Source organism: Nelumbo lutea, chromosome 4 (assembly GCF_056320005.1).
Source record: "Nelumbo lutea isolate HS-2025 chromosome 4, American lotus-T2T, whole genome shotgun sequence".
Lineage (NCBI taxonomy): Eukaryota > Viridiplantae > Streptophyta > Magnoliopsida > Proteales > Nelumbonaceae > Nelumbo > Nelumbo lutea.
Window position 1 is genome coordinate 93,388,622 of NC_142687.1, and position 19,101 is coordinate 93,407,722.

A 19,101-nucleotide genomic window follows, 5' to 3' on the forward strand; every position below is an offset into this window, starting at 1 on the left:
TTTAGGATTGAACCAAGTTTTGGATTGGGCCAGAAAAGGTTAAACCCTAACCCTAAATCCTCATTGATGGGTCCATGGTTTTTCTACCCAAATCGATTGATCTTTGACCAAGTCTATAATTTTTAACAAAAAATAATAATAAGGATTCAATAATCATATGGTTCCAAATGGTAAGAACAATCCAACTATTTAGGTCAATGCTGGTTTGAAAATGTTTGTCTCAAAAGGGGTGATCCATCACCCAACCAAATCCAATCCAGAATCTTTTTCAGGTTGGGGAAAGGGACCCTAAACTACTTTCATCGGGTTGGGGCACTTTTTTTTCCTCCAGGGCTGTCAATGAATTGGGTTTGACCCGATGGACCTGCATAGACTGGGCTGTTATAATTTCAGGATTAGTATAATGGGTTGGTCTCTATTTCTTAATCTATTGTCCCGATTATTATTATTGATTCAAAACTGGTTTTACCAGGTCCCCATCTGATTCTCGAGCAATATATATTATATATTAAGTAAATTATATATACTAGGAATATATATTAATATTATTAAATAAATTGATATATAAATATTTTCCACGGACTTATTATAATTGGGTCCAAGTCGATTGTCTCAAGAATTGGTTCTAACTATTGAGTTTGGCTTGGTTCCAGTCCTACACAGACCTGACAGGTTGACACCCCCATCCACCCGGAACCTTAATTTGTAATTTCTGATATTCCCCTCTAATGTTGGATAATGACAATAAGTCTAACTATTGAGTTTGGCTTGGTTCCAGTCCTACACAGACCTGACAGGTTGACACCCCCATCCACCCGGAACCTTAATTTGTAATTTCTGATATTCCCCTCTAATGTTGGATAATGACAACTAAGTAACTAAGTCATCGCATATTTATTTCTCGTTTTGTTTTGATCTTCCATTGTGTCCACGTGACGACACTTTGGCAACTCGTACGGGTTGATGACTCGGTCAGCTGAGTCTCGCCCTCGCCAGGGATGCAATGTACTGGAGCTGGAGCTGTTCAGATTTCAGGTTAATAATGTTTATTTAAGAACCTCTGAATCAATATCTTTATCTTTATTTTATATTTTCAGATTGCTTTAACTTCAAGGTTTTATAAAGAATTTTCCTTTAGATAGTATTGAATTGTTTGTTCGGACTGTTATTGCTTTACTAAAAGCAACTTCATTTGTTTATTTGAAAATAAATGCATTATTTATCAACTAACAAATATAATAAATGAAGACCAGAATAATAAAATCTTGCGTGACCAAATAAAATTATCTATACTTGACAATTTTCAATCTTGGATGCTTAGACAAAACAGGTTTCGCTACACGCACTGGCTGACGTGGCCGAAATCTCCCACTCCAAATAATAAATCCCTCTGTTGTGTGTCTTATTTTATTTTATTAAAAAAAAAACATCGGAATCCTATAAATGTTAGTTCTTATTTCTTAGTAGCAAGAATCAAAGCAATGTTATAACTTATAAGACTCGGATGGGACTACAAATTAGAATGCTCAACACGTCACAGTTCTATTAGATAATATCACAGTTGGTCCATTCAATTTGATATTACACACTGGACATTTCACCATGAGACTGAGACTCATCATGTCGAAAATGTGGGACGTGTTTTAATAGAAAGTGATCCGGACTCATTCGATCTGAATCTTGTAACATTGGACAAAAAATATTGATGTAGATGAGACTTAGAATCAGAATTAGGAGGAGACCCGGACTCCCTTATAAATATTATTAAGGGTTCTTTTGGCTCTCCGTTATAATTGAAATTAGAATTAAAATCAAAATCTCTTAGAATCAGAATTGGAATGATTTATTTCGATATTTATTTGATTCAAATAGGAAGCAGAATCATAATTGGAATAAGTTAAAATGAGATTTCATTTCGAGGAAGAGGGGGATAGCCCATTCCCTCAAATAGAAGAATGCTATTCTGGGAGTAAGATTCTGATTCCCTATAACCAAACAGTTTCAATTCTAGACCCCTATTCCCATAAACCAAACGGGCCCTAAGATTTGAACATATTGATTCTTGCAATATTTCATATATCACACCCTGAAAATCCAATGGTACGTATTCGATATTCGGATCAACGAGGACAATTTAATAGCTGCCATGTGGAAGAAGGAACTATATTTTCGATATAACAAAAAAACTATATTTTTATTTCACCAGCTATTGCCTGCCACCTTACCAATTTCTTAATAACTAAGTGTAGACATATAATCCATACTTGTGTCTATTTGTAAAAGATTGGATCTAGTGATTTAAATATAGACAGAAAATAACTATATTTTATTTCATTAGTAGTTTCCCCTATCTTCAGAAGGTCTCAATGAACTTGTCATATATATATATATAGTTTTTTAATTAAATGCAGCTACACACTAGTATATGTTACTGTATTGGTTAGGCATTAACTAATATGAGCCACATAAAATATCAAATTTTTATTAATAAAATAATAAAAGGAAGTAGTATTTTTAATGTGCGGAAAAGGTTTATTATTGTACTTGGTAGATGGAAAGCAGGGATAGATTCCTTTTCTAGGGTTTCATGTCCAGCATTCAACTCGAATTCAATAGCTAGAAAAGCCTAAGGAGCATGCTTTATAAGAAAACACAATATAAAACAGTGTAGAGGTCAATAAAGAATAATACATGCTTTGTTGTCTTGCTTAGAATAAGCTCCATCACCCCCCATTTGCTTGATTTTATATCGTTTTCTTCCCCCATATTTTTATTAAATAAATAAAAATATTCCAACAATAACAAGGATAAGGGGCCCTCACCCTTTATATTCCTTTCCTCTTTTTCTTATTTATTATTTATTATTACTTATCCGTCTAGACTTTTTTTTGGGATTAACAAATTGATGCTGTTGTCGTCTTCTCTCAGTCTATGGGATTTACGGTAAAGCAGATGCCACGTAGACCGGATGACATGGCGTACACGTGGCTGTTCCAAAATGTTCCCTTTCCTTTTATTTATTTATCACAAAATTTACAAACGGAGGGAAGACTCGAAGGCGACAAAAAGAGAGAGAAAGGTGGATCCACTACCGTGGGCCTGTAGAATGACGTAGCGGACAAATAGTTTTAATTACCCGCTTGTTTATTGTGCAAGATATTTGCTGGCACGGGGAAGTGGAGCGGGTGAGGGTGACCAATAACCAGATCCGGTACGACCAATAAAAACGCATCAGTTGCCACGTGGCACATCAATGTTAGTCACACGTTGGCAAGTTGAAGCGCGTGGAGGAAAACCATGCGAAGGAAGTGGAGAGTGACACACTGAAAGTCTGAAACTTCTCGTTTTTTTTAAATACCTCTTAAACAGTTAAAACTCTAAATATTCCTTTTTTGGCTTTCTTTTCCCAAGTTCTATGCCGCAGAATTTGACTGGAAAAACTCTTTTTTTTTTTCTATTTTATTTTATTTTAATTTTTTTTGAGCGGCCTGCGGCCGGGAAGGCAGAAGTTTGTTTTCTTTGTGACGTCACTTATCTGCCACGTGGCTGCCGCGACAAGAGGACCCGCGAGGAAATAATTCAAGATCAGTAGATGACATGGGCCCCACCCTTCTCGGAACTTCCATGACCATGACTCGAGGGTTTTTTTTTTTTTTTTTTATTCCTCTCCTGCCACTCCAAACTCCACCGTCCGATGGAACTGTTCGACACGCATGAGGTGGGTTGTTTGATGCCAGCTCGGACTGACGGTCGTTCGGCTCTGAGCACTGCTTTGTGTGAATTGATTCTATGCCACGTCGGATTACAATCCAAGGGTTCTTAAGGCTCTCCTGATTCAGCACAAATATCCAAACCGTTGGGCGCCCCTATACAGTTGCTTTCGTGGTGGGCCCAGCAGTCAACCCCATATTAAAAGGACACAAGATATGTGGTGTAATAGGAAAATAATATATTTAATAATATAAATTAAAGAAAGTTTGGAACTGGGAGATGAAATAATGTATTTGACCGGCTTGGGCTGATATTTTCCCGCTGAGAGGCATTCTTCTGACCCACGTGAATCCCCCGATAGTTTTTACAATTAACCGAGTAACCGGTAGTAGCGGTGAGAAATCAGGAGAGATATCTGCATCCGACGGGCTGTTGTCGGCGTCGTAAAGAGAGCGACTAGAATATCATTATATTTAGGAGGGGGGAGAGAGTAAAATGACCAAGCTTGGGGTGAAAGAAAAGCGTAATGGAAATCGACACGTGGCGGGAAAATCCGGAAGAGTTAACGCTCTTTGTTGTCTTGTACATCCAACGGCGGATTCTTTTGCCATGTTGGCACTAGCCAACAACAACCGTGTGATTAATTGTAAATTCAACGTTTCAGATTAAATCAGTGGCAAACAAGTGATCCTAACCGTAAATGCGACTTCGGAGTGGGTTTCGCGAAGAGTGAACCAAAACTAAAAAGATGAGATTATAGCAGAAAAGAGAGACAAGAAAAGCAGAGCGGGAGAGAGGCGAAAAAACAGAGGCGGCGAGGAGGAGGTAGAGGAGAGAACAAGTAAAAGCTGAGATTTTTTTTTCTCCAACCTTTTTCTGTTCACTGTTTCGGAAGAGTTTGACACTACAATCGTTTTTCTTGTCGGAGGAGGGCATGAATCTGGAGTTTTCTTCCACTGAATCCGGTGAATTATGGTAGCAATTCGGTCGGAAGATCTGTTTATAGAAGAAAGGTGTAAGACGATGAGATTTACATTCATCTGTATTTGATTTCATGAGAAGAAGTGAAAAGAGATGGATAGAAACAGAGAAGCAAGGAGAGGAACCTTAGCGGCGGCGAATGGATTGTCGAGAAGGAGACAAAGGAGCAGCAGTCTGAGGGATTCGCCTGGTTCGGATTTCTCAGATCTGTCTTTAGTACTGTTTCTCACCAATTTTATTCATTTTTCCTCTGATCTTGACGTTGTATTCTTTACTTTGTTGATTTTACAGAGGAAGATGGGTCGATGGAATTGCAGGAAACGGCGAGGTTACGAGATCGAGTAAATAAGAAAGATAGAGATCGGGATCGGTCGAGTCGGAACAAGAGAAGAAGGGGAGAGAGATTGATGCATGGGAGTAATCGGGAGGAAGGTGGAGAAGAAAGTACCGAAGAAAGCGTTGACGATGATGAGGAGGATGAGGACGAAGATGCCGGTGCGGTTCGGATGCTTCCCCCGAATCCTCCATCGTCCTCTCTGTCGAATCATCATCATCATCGGAAGAGCTTTCCGCCTGCTAAGGTTGTTAGGGTGACCCCGACGTGGAAGGTCCCTGATGAGATGTCGGTACCGAGAAAAGCTCGGTCAGGTAGAGAAAGAGACGAGGATGGAGCTTACGAGAAGTTTGATGTTCTATTATGTTCTTTCTGTGTGGATATTAACAGGATTTTTTTTTTCTTTTGTTTTTGCAGCTTCGGCTAAAAGGTCACATGAATGTTGGACCTCAAGTGGAGGTGGTAGTGGTGGGGGAGGAGGAGGAGGTGGTGGTGGTGGTGGCTGCGGCGAGCCGTTTCACCGTCAGGCTTCAACTTCACCTGCGAGACCAAGTGCGCCAGTACCCTCACCGGCTTCGATCTCGCCTTCTTCCAATGCTTCTGTTCGGAAGAAGATGGTTAGTTTTTATCCTTTTTTATTTGGTTTTATTTTGCTGTTTCTGTCTGTGTCCGGAGTTTCATCTTTTGAAAGTTTGAACTTATGTTGCAGAAACCTATCGGAGCTAAGCACCGGCCTCCAAAGATTACTAAGACCTCATCTTCTTCAATACAGGAGATTGAGATCGAGGTCGCAGAGGTTCTGTATGGATTGAAAAGGCAATCACAGTGCCCGCCAAACCAAGAAATTACAGCAAACGCATCACAGAAGGTAGATTCAAAAGAGACCAATGGATCGAATAACGAGGCAAAGTCGAGAGTTTCTTCTCCGATCTCAGTATCAGTTTCGGCTGCGGCACCTCAGTCGTCGACGTTGCCTCAGAATTCTAGCACTTCGTCGACTCCGTTACCAGCTGTTGGTGAGTATTTTGAGCTGGTAGTCCTGGAAGTTGGATTCTTTTTCCCAACTCTTTCTTTTGATCCTTTGGAAATCTCCTTCTGGGGCTGACGATGGCAGTCTTGGTTTGATGAGCATCTGCAGCACCAAAGAGGAAAAGGCCGCGGCCGGTAAAGTTTGAAGAAGAGAGTGGCCCTGCTAATTTTCCGGTCAGAAATGGTTCCATTTCATCCGCTGCTGCTAAAGTTGAAAATGAACAGCCACCGAAAATGGATATTTCTTCTCCAAAATTAGAGAAAATGTCGGGATCCACTATGGAAAATGGTGCGGTTTCTTTCGATTTGGGTTCCTCTCAAGCTGCTGCAGCCGTGTCATCTTCGGAACCGCTCCAATCGGAGTCAAATAAGCCTGAGAGCAATACCAACTTGGAATCAAAGCCCTTGACTGAAGAATCAGAAAATCGTGATGCGATTCAGACGAGAAAGGAAGTCCCATCACCCAAAAAGGAATTTGCGTGTTCCAAATTGGATGTTGATCTGGAGGATGAGACCGCGACAAAATCGTGAGCTCAATAGATCTATTGCTGTTTTGAAATTTTCTTCCGCCATATTCTTATTGAGGTTTCTGATATGTCTAATTTTCGTTTTGATGGTTCCGATTATTCAGAGTCTCGGCAGGATCAGAGGTTGAAAGCAAGCGGGAGGAAAAATTTAAGATCGACCTGATGGTGAAGATTTTCTCTTAATATCTGGATAAGATTTTTGTAGTTATTCCTTTTACAGAGTTTTACTCAAAGAATTTCTCCACAGGCTCCTCCTTCGAAATCATCTCCAGAAAGAGATGGTGATGCTGATATTGTACCAGATCCTAATTCTATGGTTCCCGATGTCGACGTGGTGAGTAGGTCACCTCGCTATTATTTTCACATATCCCTTGGTGGTCGATAGGTTACAAAGAGTAATTTTTTTCTTGAACTTTTTTTTTTTTTTGCCTCCTTTTAGTTTTAGTTAAAAATCCTCTCGATCCTATTTCAGGTGCATAGGGTGGAGACTACGGCGATCAAGGCAGAGGAGAAGGGCGAGAAAATTGTTAAGCAGGATACGGCGGAGAATGGATTGGAGGATAAAAAGATAGAGGCAATGGCCGAAGAATCTGAACCACTGAGGCCGATTGCGAATAGGGAAAGGAACCTCGACCTGCAGCTCGATTTGGAGAAAACTGATAGGGAAAGTAGCAGTATCAGCAACAGCAACAGCAAACAGCAGCAACAGCAACAGCCACAGCCACAGCAAGTTCAGAAGCAGCCGCCACCGCCGCCGCCACCAAAGTCCACAAGAAACGATGCGAAGATGGAGAAACCTGGTAAATGAGCTTAAAGTTATGCAGGGCATCTTTTCTAGTGACCCCATACCGTCGTGATGGTTCCCTTCTATTCTCTTTTCTTCTCTCATCTTCTTTTTCTTTTTCTTTCTCAGCCCAATGCACCTCTCTGCCTATGTCGATGACTGTAGCTGGCTGGCCCGGCGGGATTACTTCTCTGGGGTGCGAATCCGATCTCCTCATTATGTTTCCATGGCTGTTTTGGTTGTTTGTCATTATAACCGTACACTAGATCTTCCATATCTAAGAAGTAACTCCGTCTTCGTAAGCAGATATATGCCACCAATGCAAGCAGTTGCGTCAATGGACGGGAGCTCCGGATCCTCAACGCCGAGCCAGGTATTTATCAATTTTCTTTTCCTTGGCCCGAATCCCCACAAAAATGTTCTGTCGAAGCTCTATGATTATTTATCATCGGGGTTTCGTGTGAAAACGTTGCAGCCGCCCCATTTTCTTCTTTCCCAACCACGGCCAAAGAGGTGTGCGACGCATTGTTATATTGCTCGAAACATCTACTGTCACCAGCAGTTCACAAGGATGAATCCCTTCTGGACTGCAGCTGCCGGTTCTGCCTCGCTTTTTGGAGCCAAGCCGTACAACCTCAATGTTGTGCCTCCAACAGAAACCGCAATTCTTGGAAACCCATTACAGGGGACTTTCCCAGGGAGGAATTTGAACCCAGTCCCAGACAAAAGCCAGATTGCTGGCACTTTTTCAGGTCATGCTGCAAAGGATAAGAACTCTGTGTCTGCGGCACCCAACTTCGTTGATGCCCAGAGAAAACCGCTCATTCTTCAGCAAGCTCCGCAGACTGCTGCTGCTGGTAATTTACTGGTATGGTCCTCTCCTCACTTTCTTAAGAGTCTGAATTAATTAGAGGACATGTTTTAGGTAATTACTTGTGTTCATGGTCCTGTTTCAGCATGGTCCTGCTTTCATCTTCCCACTAAGCCATCAACCGGCAGTAGCTGCTGCTGCTGCAGCAGCTACCAACCGGTCCGGGGCTGCTAAATCTTCTACTGGCACCAGCAGTGCATCTTCCTCAAGTGCAGCTAATTCAGTTCAAGGTGCTCCTGTGAGCTCTGCGTCAACGGCAGCAACCACCACGACTGTAAACTTCAATTACCCAAATTTGCCTGCCAATGAAGCTCAGTACTTGGCGATATTGCAGAACAATGGATACCCATTCCCTTTCCCAACCCATGTTGGAGCACCACCACCTTTCAGAGGAGGAACGCATACTCCGGCAATGCCTTTCTTCAATGGGCCTTTCTATTCTTCTCAGGTGCTACATCCTTCTCAACTTCAGCAGCAACCCCATTCCCAGACACAACCAAACCAACAGGGCCATCAGAATGCAAGCACTTCAAGTGGCTCCTCATCATCACAGAAGCATCAGCAGAATCAGCAACGTCTGCAAAGTAGTGGTAGTAATGGTGGAGGTGGAAACTCTAATAACTTTCCTGCCTCAAAGAATCGGCCTGCACAGCATCCACCACAGCAGCAGAACCTGCATGTGGCACCATCTCATCAGGCTCGCCAACTTGAGGCGGATGTGGGTGGGGAAGATAGCCCATCGACCGCAGATAGTAGAGTATCTCAAGCACACAAGAATTTGTATTGCCAGAACTATGCATTGCAGTTTCACCCGCAGAACTTTGCCTTGATGACTCCTGCAGCTTTGAGTGGTGCTGGTGGTAATGGGAATCATGGTGAGAAGCAGCAGCAATCACAACAGCAGAGCCTGAAGGGCGGAGTTGAACTTCTTCCATCTCAACCATTTGCCATGTCATTTGCGTCCTTCAATGGAGCTTCATCTGCTACAGGGCTTGATTTCTCTTCTATGGCCCAGAATCATGCAATTTTCCATAGCCTGCCAGATGCGGCTAGGCATGGCTACCAGTTTGCTGCTGCTCAGGTGGCACAGCAGAAGAAGGACCACCAGATTTCTGAAGATGCAAAGACTGGTGATTCAAGTAATGCTGATGATGAAAGGAAGGCTTTGACTGGGAAATCCCCAGCAGGCGCTGGGCAGTCTCTTGCCTTCTCTAGGCCAGATTCCACTGACCAGGCAGTACCCACAATTCTAGGCAACACCGTTGTTGATAGCTCTCGGACTCTTGGCCTTATGTCAGCTCCTGTCAGTGGCAATCGAACATCCCGTTCCAATATGACTGGTTCCACTGCAGCTGCTGTGGTCTCTAATTCTCAGCAGCAGCAGCAGCAGCAGCTGGTTCAGCTTCAGAAGCAGCAACAACAGCAGATGCAGCAAAACCAACTGCAGCAGCATTTTGCTGCTGCCGCTGCAGCGGCTAGAAGTAAAACATCAGGAGCTAGCAGTGGCAGTATTTATTCCGATCACCTTGCTTCATCCTCTTCCAAGTTCTCAAATGCACTCTTTTCGCAGCCTCTTATCCAAAGTAGCAGTTCTGCCCAGTCCTCTCAATGGAAGAACTCGGCAAGGACAACCTCTCCGGTTACTTCACCACCACTGGCTTCAACGACCACTTCATCCATTAAGAATCTCCCTCAGCCGAGCAGGACCCAAGGCCACACGCAGATATCATTTGGGGTGAATCCAAAATCGATCAATCCACAAGGGGGGCAACAGCACCCTGTGAACCAAGCAGCATCACCCCCTGTGGTTGTGGGGTCTCCTCCAACTTCTTCAATCTCAAAGACTGCTGGGGGCAGTCCAAGAACTTCTGCTGGTGGTAAAACAGGCCCTTCACCTACATTATCGTCTCAACAACAGGCTAAGAATTCGCCTTCCGGGTCCAGCAGCAAGTCCTCTCCTGTCGGTGGTAGGAGTGTGCCTTCTATACTGGGCAACTCTCACGTTGCAACTGCTCCTTGCTCAAGTGCTAAGCCACAGCCGCAGTTGCAGCCACAACAGCTACAGAAGCAGACTTTGCAGCAGCCTCAACTGTTCTTCACCAATGCCTATATGCAAACCCAATCTCCCCAGTCTGCTACCACAACTACTACAGCAGCTACTGCTACATCGGCCACAATGGGGTATTACCATCAGAGGCAACAACAGCAGCAGAAAGGGTCGTCCACTGCGTCTACAGGGATGCTTTCGCTGTGTCCTTCACTTTCATTAGCTGGTGCCACCACTTCTGATCCTGCGAAAGCAGTTGCTGCTGCAGCAGCAGCAGCTGCTGCTAACAATATGAAGGGAGGCATGCCGCCAGCAGGACTCATCCACGCTGCTCAGTTTGCGGCACAGGCTGCTGGGAACCCACACCCACTCATGTCTACGACCTTCCCCTACATGCATGCTGTGCAGGCTGCGTCTGTGAAACCAGCTGAGCAAAAACAACCTGCCGGTAAGTAGAGATTGTTCCTTTTTATTAGTATAAATATTTCGTTGATTCAAAAGGAATTTTGAATAAAGAATACGGGTAGATACGAGAGTTGGAACTTTTGTATTGTTGGGGCTTATATATTTATGAAGGAGGCGACGGTTTCTTGCCCAGGAAATGACAATTTGCATGCCTGCTGGCAGCCTGAGAAGAGATAAAATGATGAAGCCAACCCAAGTGAAAGCGGAGAGTTCAGAACCCATCTATCTTTCCAGATGGCATGCTGCAGCCCACGACACCGGGGAGTTGACCGTACCGTGTGACACGTGGCGCCATGTGCACGTGCACGTGCACGTCCACCATAGGCCATATACTAACCTGCGCTGTTTTGGGGACGCACGCACGCACCAAAGATTCTTATCTAATAATATGACTGCAATTTTGAAGGACTGAAGGCTACAAGGTTCATCTTCATCATCACGATTGAGTGTATGTATGATGTATCCCATGTTCATACGCTAAATGTTTTCAGGCCGTCGTGGATCTCGATCGACCTTAGGGAATTAATTTTTGATTGGTTTGGTTTTTGGTGGTGAAGAGACTGGCTGGAGAAAGAGACAGAGGATCCATCGATGCATAAAAACATTGGCGTCTACAATGATCAACGGTTATATAAAAAATGGTAAAAGAAAAGTCCGATCAGGACCTACCTTGTATGTTGGTGTAGGGAAGGGCGTTTTTTGTTTTTTTTTTTATAATTTTCTTTCCTTGGAAAGGATGGAATTGGTTTTTATGACCTATATCTGTGATGGGTGTATATATGTCTGGCACATAGAAGAAAACAGAGACCCTCAATTTTTTTCTTTATCAATTTAATTCTTTTTATCACTCTCTCTCTCTTGATATGACTCTGGATTTGGAGGGGCGTGGGGTGATGATAGGAGGAAGATGGTGTGTGGAAGAAAGATGAAATGCTAAAATATTCCATTTAGAGAGGTGGATATCCCTCCCTCCCAAAGTCCACTATGATTTTTTATTTTTTATTTATGATATTATTAATTAAGTAAAATAATTTGAATTATTATTTGTTATTTTGGGCTTGAATCGGGTGGCGTTGGAATTGGACATTGGATCATCTTGGTTATTGTTTTTGATTCAGTAATTAAATTAAAAGTCGGGTTTGTCGTTCTTTGTAGAGGAGCCTTGGCTCTCGAGGCACGAGCTTTTTTGTTTTGTTTATTCAGCGGTGGGCTTTATGGCTGGAGCCGTGGAGGATTGATTTGGATTGGATTGTGGTTCTCTACTCCTCTCTCTCTCTCTAGCTGTTGTGTTGGAAAAAGGGGCAAGCATTGGCTCTTTGTAGTCAGTATATAACACGTGTCCTGTTTGCATATTGATATTGCACGTTATGATACACTATGCTTTTAATAGTGTTAAAAATATCTCAACTCAAAGAATAAAGTAAAATGAAAAACGAAGAATCTTCTACTATTATTCAGTAACAAAAGTTGGGGGTGGTGTGGTTCGGTTTTGTGGTACCCGCACTGTCACTGCTACAGTCCTGCTGCTTCCGGTTAGTTTTTGTTATCTGATGAAGATCGGATCGACGTGGTGGTACGCATGTCATCACATGCCTTGCCTGTCAAGTCTCATGCCCCAACCAATTTTACTTTTCCTTATTCGCTTTGCTTTTCACCCAATTTTGGCTCTATAGGGTCTGTTTGCTTCTCATTCAGAATGGATTCAAAATTCCTTCAAATGGTCTATTGTCATAATCGACATCAATATGTTGAAATAGGATTTCATTCTAATGTCCATATGCCACTCTGCCCAATCTAACAGTGAGAATTAGAATAATTTATTCTGATTCTTATTCCAAACCCTTATTAAGGGCCTTAAATCAATTGCCACCATGCCCACCCCCCTCTCTCTCTCTCTCTGATATTCGTCGTGGTCGTGGGAACTGTGATCCTTGGAAATCGGGGAAAGGAAAAACTCATCTAAAGGTGCCAAATAGTCCTACTGTCCTAGTCTCCTAGAATAGAAAAGCAAAATCCAAAAGGAATCAAAATACCCAGAGCTGAAATTTATTAGTCTTCCCTATCAACAACTTTTCATCTTTCTGGCTCCACCATCGAATGGAACACCTTTTTACCAAGAATCTATTTCTCCAATAGCCTCCCACCACGTGGCAAGTATGAAAGATGAATCTTGTGCGCAACTTTGGGGAATTAAAAAGATTGCCCCCCTATTTGACGGACGGTCTGGATTGACCAAACTCGTCCGTCCATCCATTTATTGTCAGACCCTCTGCTTATTCCCACCACCGTGATAGATATCTAGAATAAAACAAGTTGAAGTTTGAAACTTGGAAGTTGGAACACGTCGGCCTCCAATTCCACAGTTTGGTTGGTTGAGATTGAAATTTGAAAACCCTCCACGGCTCCACGCACAAACACAATCCACTTATTATGGTTGATAATTGGGCTTAAGGTGGAGAGCGCAAGATATGGGTTTTCAATTCTGAAAAGATTGTAATAATTCCAAATCAAATGTAGGGTAGGCTCAATAGGGTGTAGGCTGCCAGCGTGTATATGTAGACGAAATTTGTTCGGGTCGAACCCGACAATTCTATGTCACCCATTCACTTCATATTTTCAATCCTTTGTTAATATAATATGATATACGTTAGAAAAAAGTGATTAGGATCTGAGGTTGAACTTTGAGGAGGCTTCCCAAATCCCAATTGCCATTGCCAAATAAGATAAGATCATGACTCATGAGAGAATTGTTTTAATGTTGGAAATCGGACCTAGAAGGTCCACGTATGCGGGTCCCCCAACCCCACCCAATTGGAAGAGGTATCTTTGAATTAAATCATTTTTTTTTATATTTCACGTGCATCATCCATCAGTGTAGTGATGTTCATGGGTTGGATTGGGTCGGTTTACAGAGGTTTTTGTAATCGATTCAATTTGATCGGGTTACTTGAGGTAGAAACCGAAATCGATCCAGTGTTAAGCAAAATCAACCTAGTCGGTTTGAGTCGGGTTGAGTCGTTTGGGGTCGGTTCCGGTTTTAAGTTCATCCATGCCCCCCATAGCCCATGTGCCTGTGTGGTCAAGTTTGGGTTGTTAGATATTTCAGTTTTTATATAAAACTGAAATTTCTTTATTTAACAGTTTTAAATATAAAATATAATTAAATTAAAATAAAAATATATATTTAAATAGATTAGGTCGATTTAAATTAAAATCAAAATATTTATTTCAATAGTTAAGTAGGAACTAAATCAGTTCGGTTCGGATCGGTTTTAATTTTCATACAAAAAACTAAAACTGACCCGAACTATCGATTTATGAATTTATACAATCCAAAATCGATCGGTGCTGATGAAAACTAGACCGACTCGGATTAAGTCGGTATGGATTTGTCGGTTTGATCAGGTTGGGCCTTATGAACAGCCCTATCCATCACCCGACGCAAACCATGTGTCTGTCGTTAGTCGGGTCTCACAAGACAAGCAAAGATAGATTTCATTTCCCACCGGTCAACAAAAAGTTGGACGGACTGTCCATCGGTCACCCTGACCCACGCGCCCACATCCTTCCCGACCCGTAACTTTGAATTCAATTTACGCCACGTGTACAAAATGTATCCATCCTTTGTTTAGTTTCTATTCTCCGCTGCTTCTGACGTCAGATTGGAATCTAGTTAATATAAACAGTGTACTGCATCCGACACGAATAAACACTGAATAAATGCTAGGTCTACCCGTCATGTGAAGAGAAGAGATGACTACTTTACTTCAATCGTTGTCTTAATGGAAAGTGAAAGCCAGCCACGATTTGTTGTGAATCTCTCTGCTTTTATAACAGGGAATTTGGGGAGGGGCGGAATTGACCTCGTATGGTATTTTATTTGTAATTGGGTTAAATAAGAGAGGCCGAGCCCAATTGCCCAAATACACATAGAAAAAGATTAATTTAAAGGGTTTGTTAGGGTTAGATTGTTGGATGGGGGTTAGTTAGTAAAACGGTCATGGCCCGTGGGCTGTGGGGTTTAGTTTGGGCAGTTCATTTGGCGGATCCAGGTCCAGGGGGCCCAGTATTTGTTGTTGTTAGTTACTGGATTTTGGGCTGTGGAACATGGACCACCAGCTGGCAATGGCAGCTGTCTCTTTCTATCAAGCATCCTTTTCTAATCCGCGGATAAGTCTGCTTAAATCATGTGTGACACTGCCTCCAAACACTTTTATTTGCTACATTCCACTTTACAGAGGGTTAGAAATAGGAATAGACACATAATCCAACCTTTGTTATTTCCCCTCTCTCTCTCTCTCGCTGCAAACCAATCTCTTATCTGAATGAGCGCTTTCTCTCTCCGGTCATCCAGTGCGGTAGCTGACGGCAGCTTTGACGTAGTCACATCTGCTATCGCATACTGTTGGTGTGGCTTCAGCTGGAGGATGGATTCTAACTTATAAGGTATGCTTAAGAACTGTTTCTCTTTTCCTGGTTTTGACGAGCGCTATCCGGTCGCAGCGAACATCTCACCGACGAGAGAGAGAGATAGAGATCTGCGGCGACGGGACTAGTCAGCCGTAGGGTAGAATAGTAATAACGGATCCATCCTCCTTTTTGGTATTCTTGTTCATCAAGCTAGAATTCCACAGAAATAAATGCAGAAATATCCCAATGAGAGTTGAGATCTGGCAGTTGAGCCGAAAAGTGAAAACCAGTAGTATTGGTGCTGTGGTACATTGTATAGCCGTAGAAATGGGTTATTGGGTTGGGTTATGGGACTCTCTCTCTCTCTCTCTCTCTCTCTCTCTCTCTCTCTATCGATAGATCTCTGGATCCCTTCAATTCTTTCTGAATTCTGATTTCTGAGTCTGGATTCTGGGCTCTGTGACTGTCACTGTGAGTGAGGAAGGTAAAACCAGGGGAGTGTATCCCGTATCCCTAATTTAATGCTGCGGCGCTCAAGTCTCAAGTCTCAACCATTAATAGAGCAGGAGAGGAAGGACCCAAGGAGCAGGAGAATCATGAAATAAAAAATCTTTAAATGAATAATAACCCAATAAATAAATATGTGGACCCTCTCCAACTGCATAGTATACGGTCAATTTAGGCGGGCACTGGTAAATGGGGTCCACCCATTTTCTTCTGACAAAATATATAAAAATAGAAATAAAATAAAGCGAATCATGTTTTTGTTTTATGAGTGAAAAAACCAAAGAGCATTACAACAAATGGGGTAATGACTAATGCGCCCGCATAAGTCAGCAAGACGAATAAAAAGAAGAGAAGGGGAGGGAAGAAAAGCTAAAACATAAAAAATTCGAAGTAGCAATCTGAGCTTCACGAGCTATTTAATCCGTGGCCGGGTTCACTTTTATGTAGACACGGCGAAAAATAAGTCTTAAACATCCTATTGCAGCCAAGGGGGCTTTATCTTCTGGTTGAAATACAATATCACCATCGCTTTCAATAGTGGTCGGGAATTGATGGGATATCAGAGCTATTTTAATGGCTTCTTAGGCAGCCCATTCTTCCGCTTGGTTCTAATCTTGACAGTTTTAACATCCAAGATATGAGAACGATACAGTGGGCTGTATTGTATTGCTCGTAATCAATCTTGATGAAAAAGTCTTGTTTTGTTGCAAAAAAAAGACAGCCTATATAAAAATGGTAAGATCTTATAAAAGACAACGATACAGTGTAACCGCAACTATATCTTATGCCAAGAGGTGTAAAATGGGCCATGCTGGGCCAGTCGAACCAGCCCGTGGGCTGTCTAGGGTCATGCCGCCCTTCTAGGGATAATTTGGGGGTCAACCCAGCACGACCCATGGCGTAAGCTTATGCGTGCTCGTGTCACACCGTGGGCTTGGCCAGGCGGGTTGTAGGCTGTGCCATGGACTTAGGCCACAAGCTAGGCCTTAAGCGTGGATTGAATTGGATTAGATTGTTTTTTTTTTCCTTTTCTCTTTTTTGTTTTTTGATTTTTTTTTTGATTTTTTTTTCTAAGTAAAACTAAAGTATTTAACTTTCCTTTAGGAACTATTAGAAAAAATAAGTAATCTAACAAAGAAATGAAAAAAAATACTTAACCAGAGCATACAATGGTTGGATGAATGGAATATGAAAATTGAAAAGTAGAATAAATTAATAAATATAAAAAACACAATATAGTTACAAATTAAAAATAAAAAATTACATAATTGAAAATGGTGTGGGATAGGGCTATACAACTATTGAGTATACAAAAAAAAAGATTAACTTCATTGATTTTGATCATTGTAGGAATTGAAAATGGTGTTGGATAGGGTTATTTATAGGAATTGTTGAATTGGTGTGATGAGAATAGTGGATTATAAAACTATTTATAGGAATTGAAAATAATTCAATTGCCCAAAATGCCCTTAAAATTAATTGTTTTTAGTTGTTGGGAGGGGTATTTTGGTCATTATAAATTCATTTATCACTTTACCCAAAATTCCCTCCCCACAAACTAGTTGTTATATAGATGTTGGGGTATTTTGTATCATTCTTTCTCCCCCAATACCAAGATACATAAATACCCCTATATAGCTATTTATAATTGTTGGGGGGTATTTCTGTAAAAAAAAACCCTATATAGCTACAGGCCTACGGGTCGTGCCATAGGCAGCACATTACACATAATCGCGTTGTGTTGTGCTGTGCTGACCCGTGGACCTAGAACCCTAGGCCCAGTACGGCCCAAACCATTGTATCGGGCCTAGCACGACCCATGTGTCGTCGTGCTGCGCTGTAGGCGGTACGACCCGATTTACACCTCTACTTATGCTTAGGATTTAGGCTATCAGACCATTATTATATATTTTTTCTCAAAGCACTTTATTTTGTGCAAAGTGCTCTAGTCATAGTAAGTAAAGCCCTTGTTCTTTTACAACTATACAAGTTAATCGAGTAAGTGCAATTAGTCAAGTAAATGGTTCATGGGTAACATTTACCTAGTTAAATTCACTTATCCATATTCTTTTGATTTCAAAGTTAATTATTCACCTGTGAGATGGGTAAATTTTATTCAGGAAAATAAAGGTGATTTTACCGTAGGGTCCGCTGCTTAATGCAAAAAGAACATGAGAAAGCTGATTAATAGGAATAGGATACCCATTGGCCAACTTTCTCATGCATATTTACTGATAAACTAATGGGGCCTAAACGTAAATAAAATAGGTCAGCAGTAAAACACAAAAAAACCTTTGTGATGCAATGCACTTGTAGACTGTCTATTCCTAATGTCGTTGGTCTGGTTAAATGGATTCACATGGACAGCCCATCGCAGCCGTGTATCGAGAACTCTTCCCATGAAAATAATGGGAGATGTTTCCAATGCATAATGAGATGCGAATGTAGGGTGCTTGTAGGGTACACTATGTGGGGCGTAAATCTTAACTCGATTTACTCATGTAAATATTACTTGGGAAATACTATTCTGGTAAGCACATTATGTCAGGTAATTGAGTGAATTTTCCCAAAGATCCCTACTTTTTTTTATAAGGATATTTTAGTCACATATAGCAAAATTTTTTATTTCATGGGAAGATAACTTATCTCCTACGTGGATAAAACTTTCTAAGGTAAGTTGCAAAAAAATAAAATTATCCCAAACTTACTCCCCAAACAAACAATGCATAATGCATTGCCTTCCAGTTTCAAAACGGGAATCAAATTCAGCCAATCAATTGGTATTATAAAAGAGATGACCAATGGAATGGTAAATGGAATGGTAATCATCAAAATTCACAAAGGCGTATTTCCCATTAAAATAAATAGTAAAGCAATCATTCACTAACGGTACGTTTTGTTTCTATGGCCAGGATGGGAAAATGGGAATATTCCCATTAGTTTTCCATTAGATTTTCATTTTTGGGTATTTGTTTGCCGAGATGGGAAGGGAAACCATGTGATGCTTGTTCCCAAAATTAAGGATACAGGGTTGCGTTGAAATGGTGTAATCCCAGTGACCAAGTGTTGTAATAATAGTAAAGAGAGCAGATTGAACTTATTGGTAATTGCTTTTTAAATTAAAGTTGCAGTGGTGTGAAGTTATTGCAAGAACTCGAAATTGGGAATTGTAGGAAGATGGAGGGTTGAATTGAGCCACTTGGTCACTCTCCTTAAAACCGTATTTGCCCCTTATAGTGCAACCGGGTGATTGCAAAGTAGTCGCCAAGATAAAGCAGCCCACAGGCCACTGGTAGGCGTGCACTCGCTTACCATACCTCTGCTTCTGCGAACCACAAAAGATTGATGCTCAGATTTCTTAGAGAAAACAAGAATGTCGAAAATGGTGTGTGTGTGTAGACTATATCGGTCAGTACTATTCTTATAGAGTGCTTT

General features: G+C 41.6%; 1 protein-coding gene across 6 annotated transcripts; it reads left to right on the forward strand.

Annotated features, from left to right (window-relative positions):
- Positions 1-4,461: 4,461 nt before the first annotated feature.
- Positions 4,462-11,596, forward strand: TIC (time for coffee). 6 transcript variants are annotated; one of them, XR_016112931.1, is made up of 14 exons: positions 4,462-4,882; positions 4,984-5,340; positions 5,444-5,643; positions 5,736-6,042; positions 6,156-6,582; positions 6,687-6,747; positions 6,830-6,916; positions 7,055-7,382; positions 7,496-7,562; positions 7,673-7,739; positions 7,842-8,234; positions 8,323-10,732; positions 10,883-11,197; positions 11,307-11,596. XR_016112931.1 is itself a non-coding variant. In XM_088984641.1 (13 exons), exons 1-13 carry the CDS (start codon positions 4,786-4,788, stop codon positions 10,924-10,926), a joined length of 4,845 nt encoding a protein of 1,614 aa, XP_088840767.1. In that variant the 5' UTR covers positions 4,462-4,785; the 3' UTR covers positions 10,927-11,596. The 6 variants fall into 6 exon arrangements, 3 of the variants coding, with proteins under 3 accessions (XP_088840767.1, XP_088840769.1, XP_088840768.1); XR_016112933.1 differs by having other exon boundaries at positions 10,912-11,197; XR_016112932.1 differs by having other exon boundaries at positions 6,165-6,582.
- The last annotated feature ends 7,505 nt before the right edge of the window (positions 11,597-19,101 follow it).

Coding starts and splice junctions, on each gene's coding strand:
- TIC (XM_088984641.1), top strand. CDS start 4,786: ATGGATAGAAACAGAGAAGCAAGGAGAGGAACCTTAGCGGCGGCGAAT. Junction 6,583..6,686: donor GATGAGACCGCGACAAAATC/GTGAGCTCAATA, acceptor CCGATTATTCAG/AGTCTCGGCAGGATCAGAGG. Junction 7,740..7,841: donor GATCCTCAACGCCGAGCCAG/GTATTTATCAAT, acceptor AAAACGTTGCAG/CCGCCCCATTTTCTTCTTTC.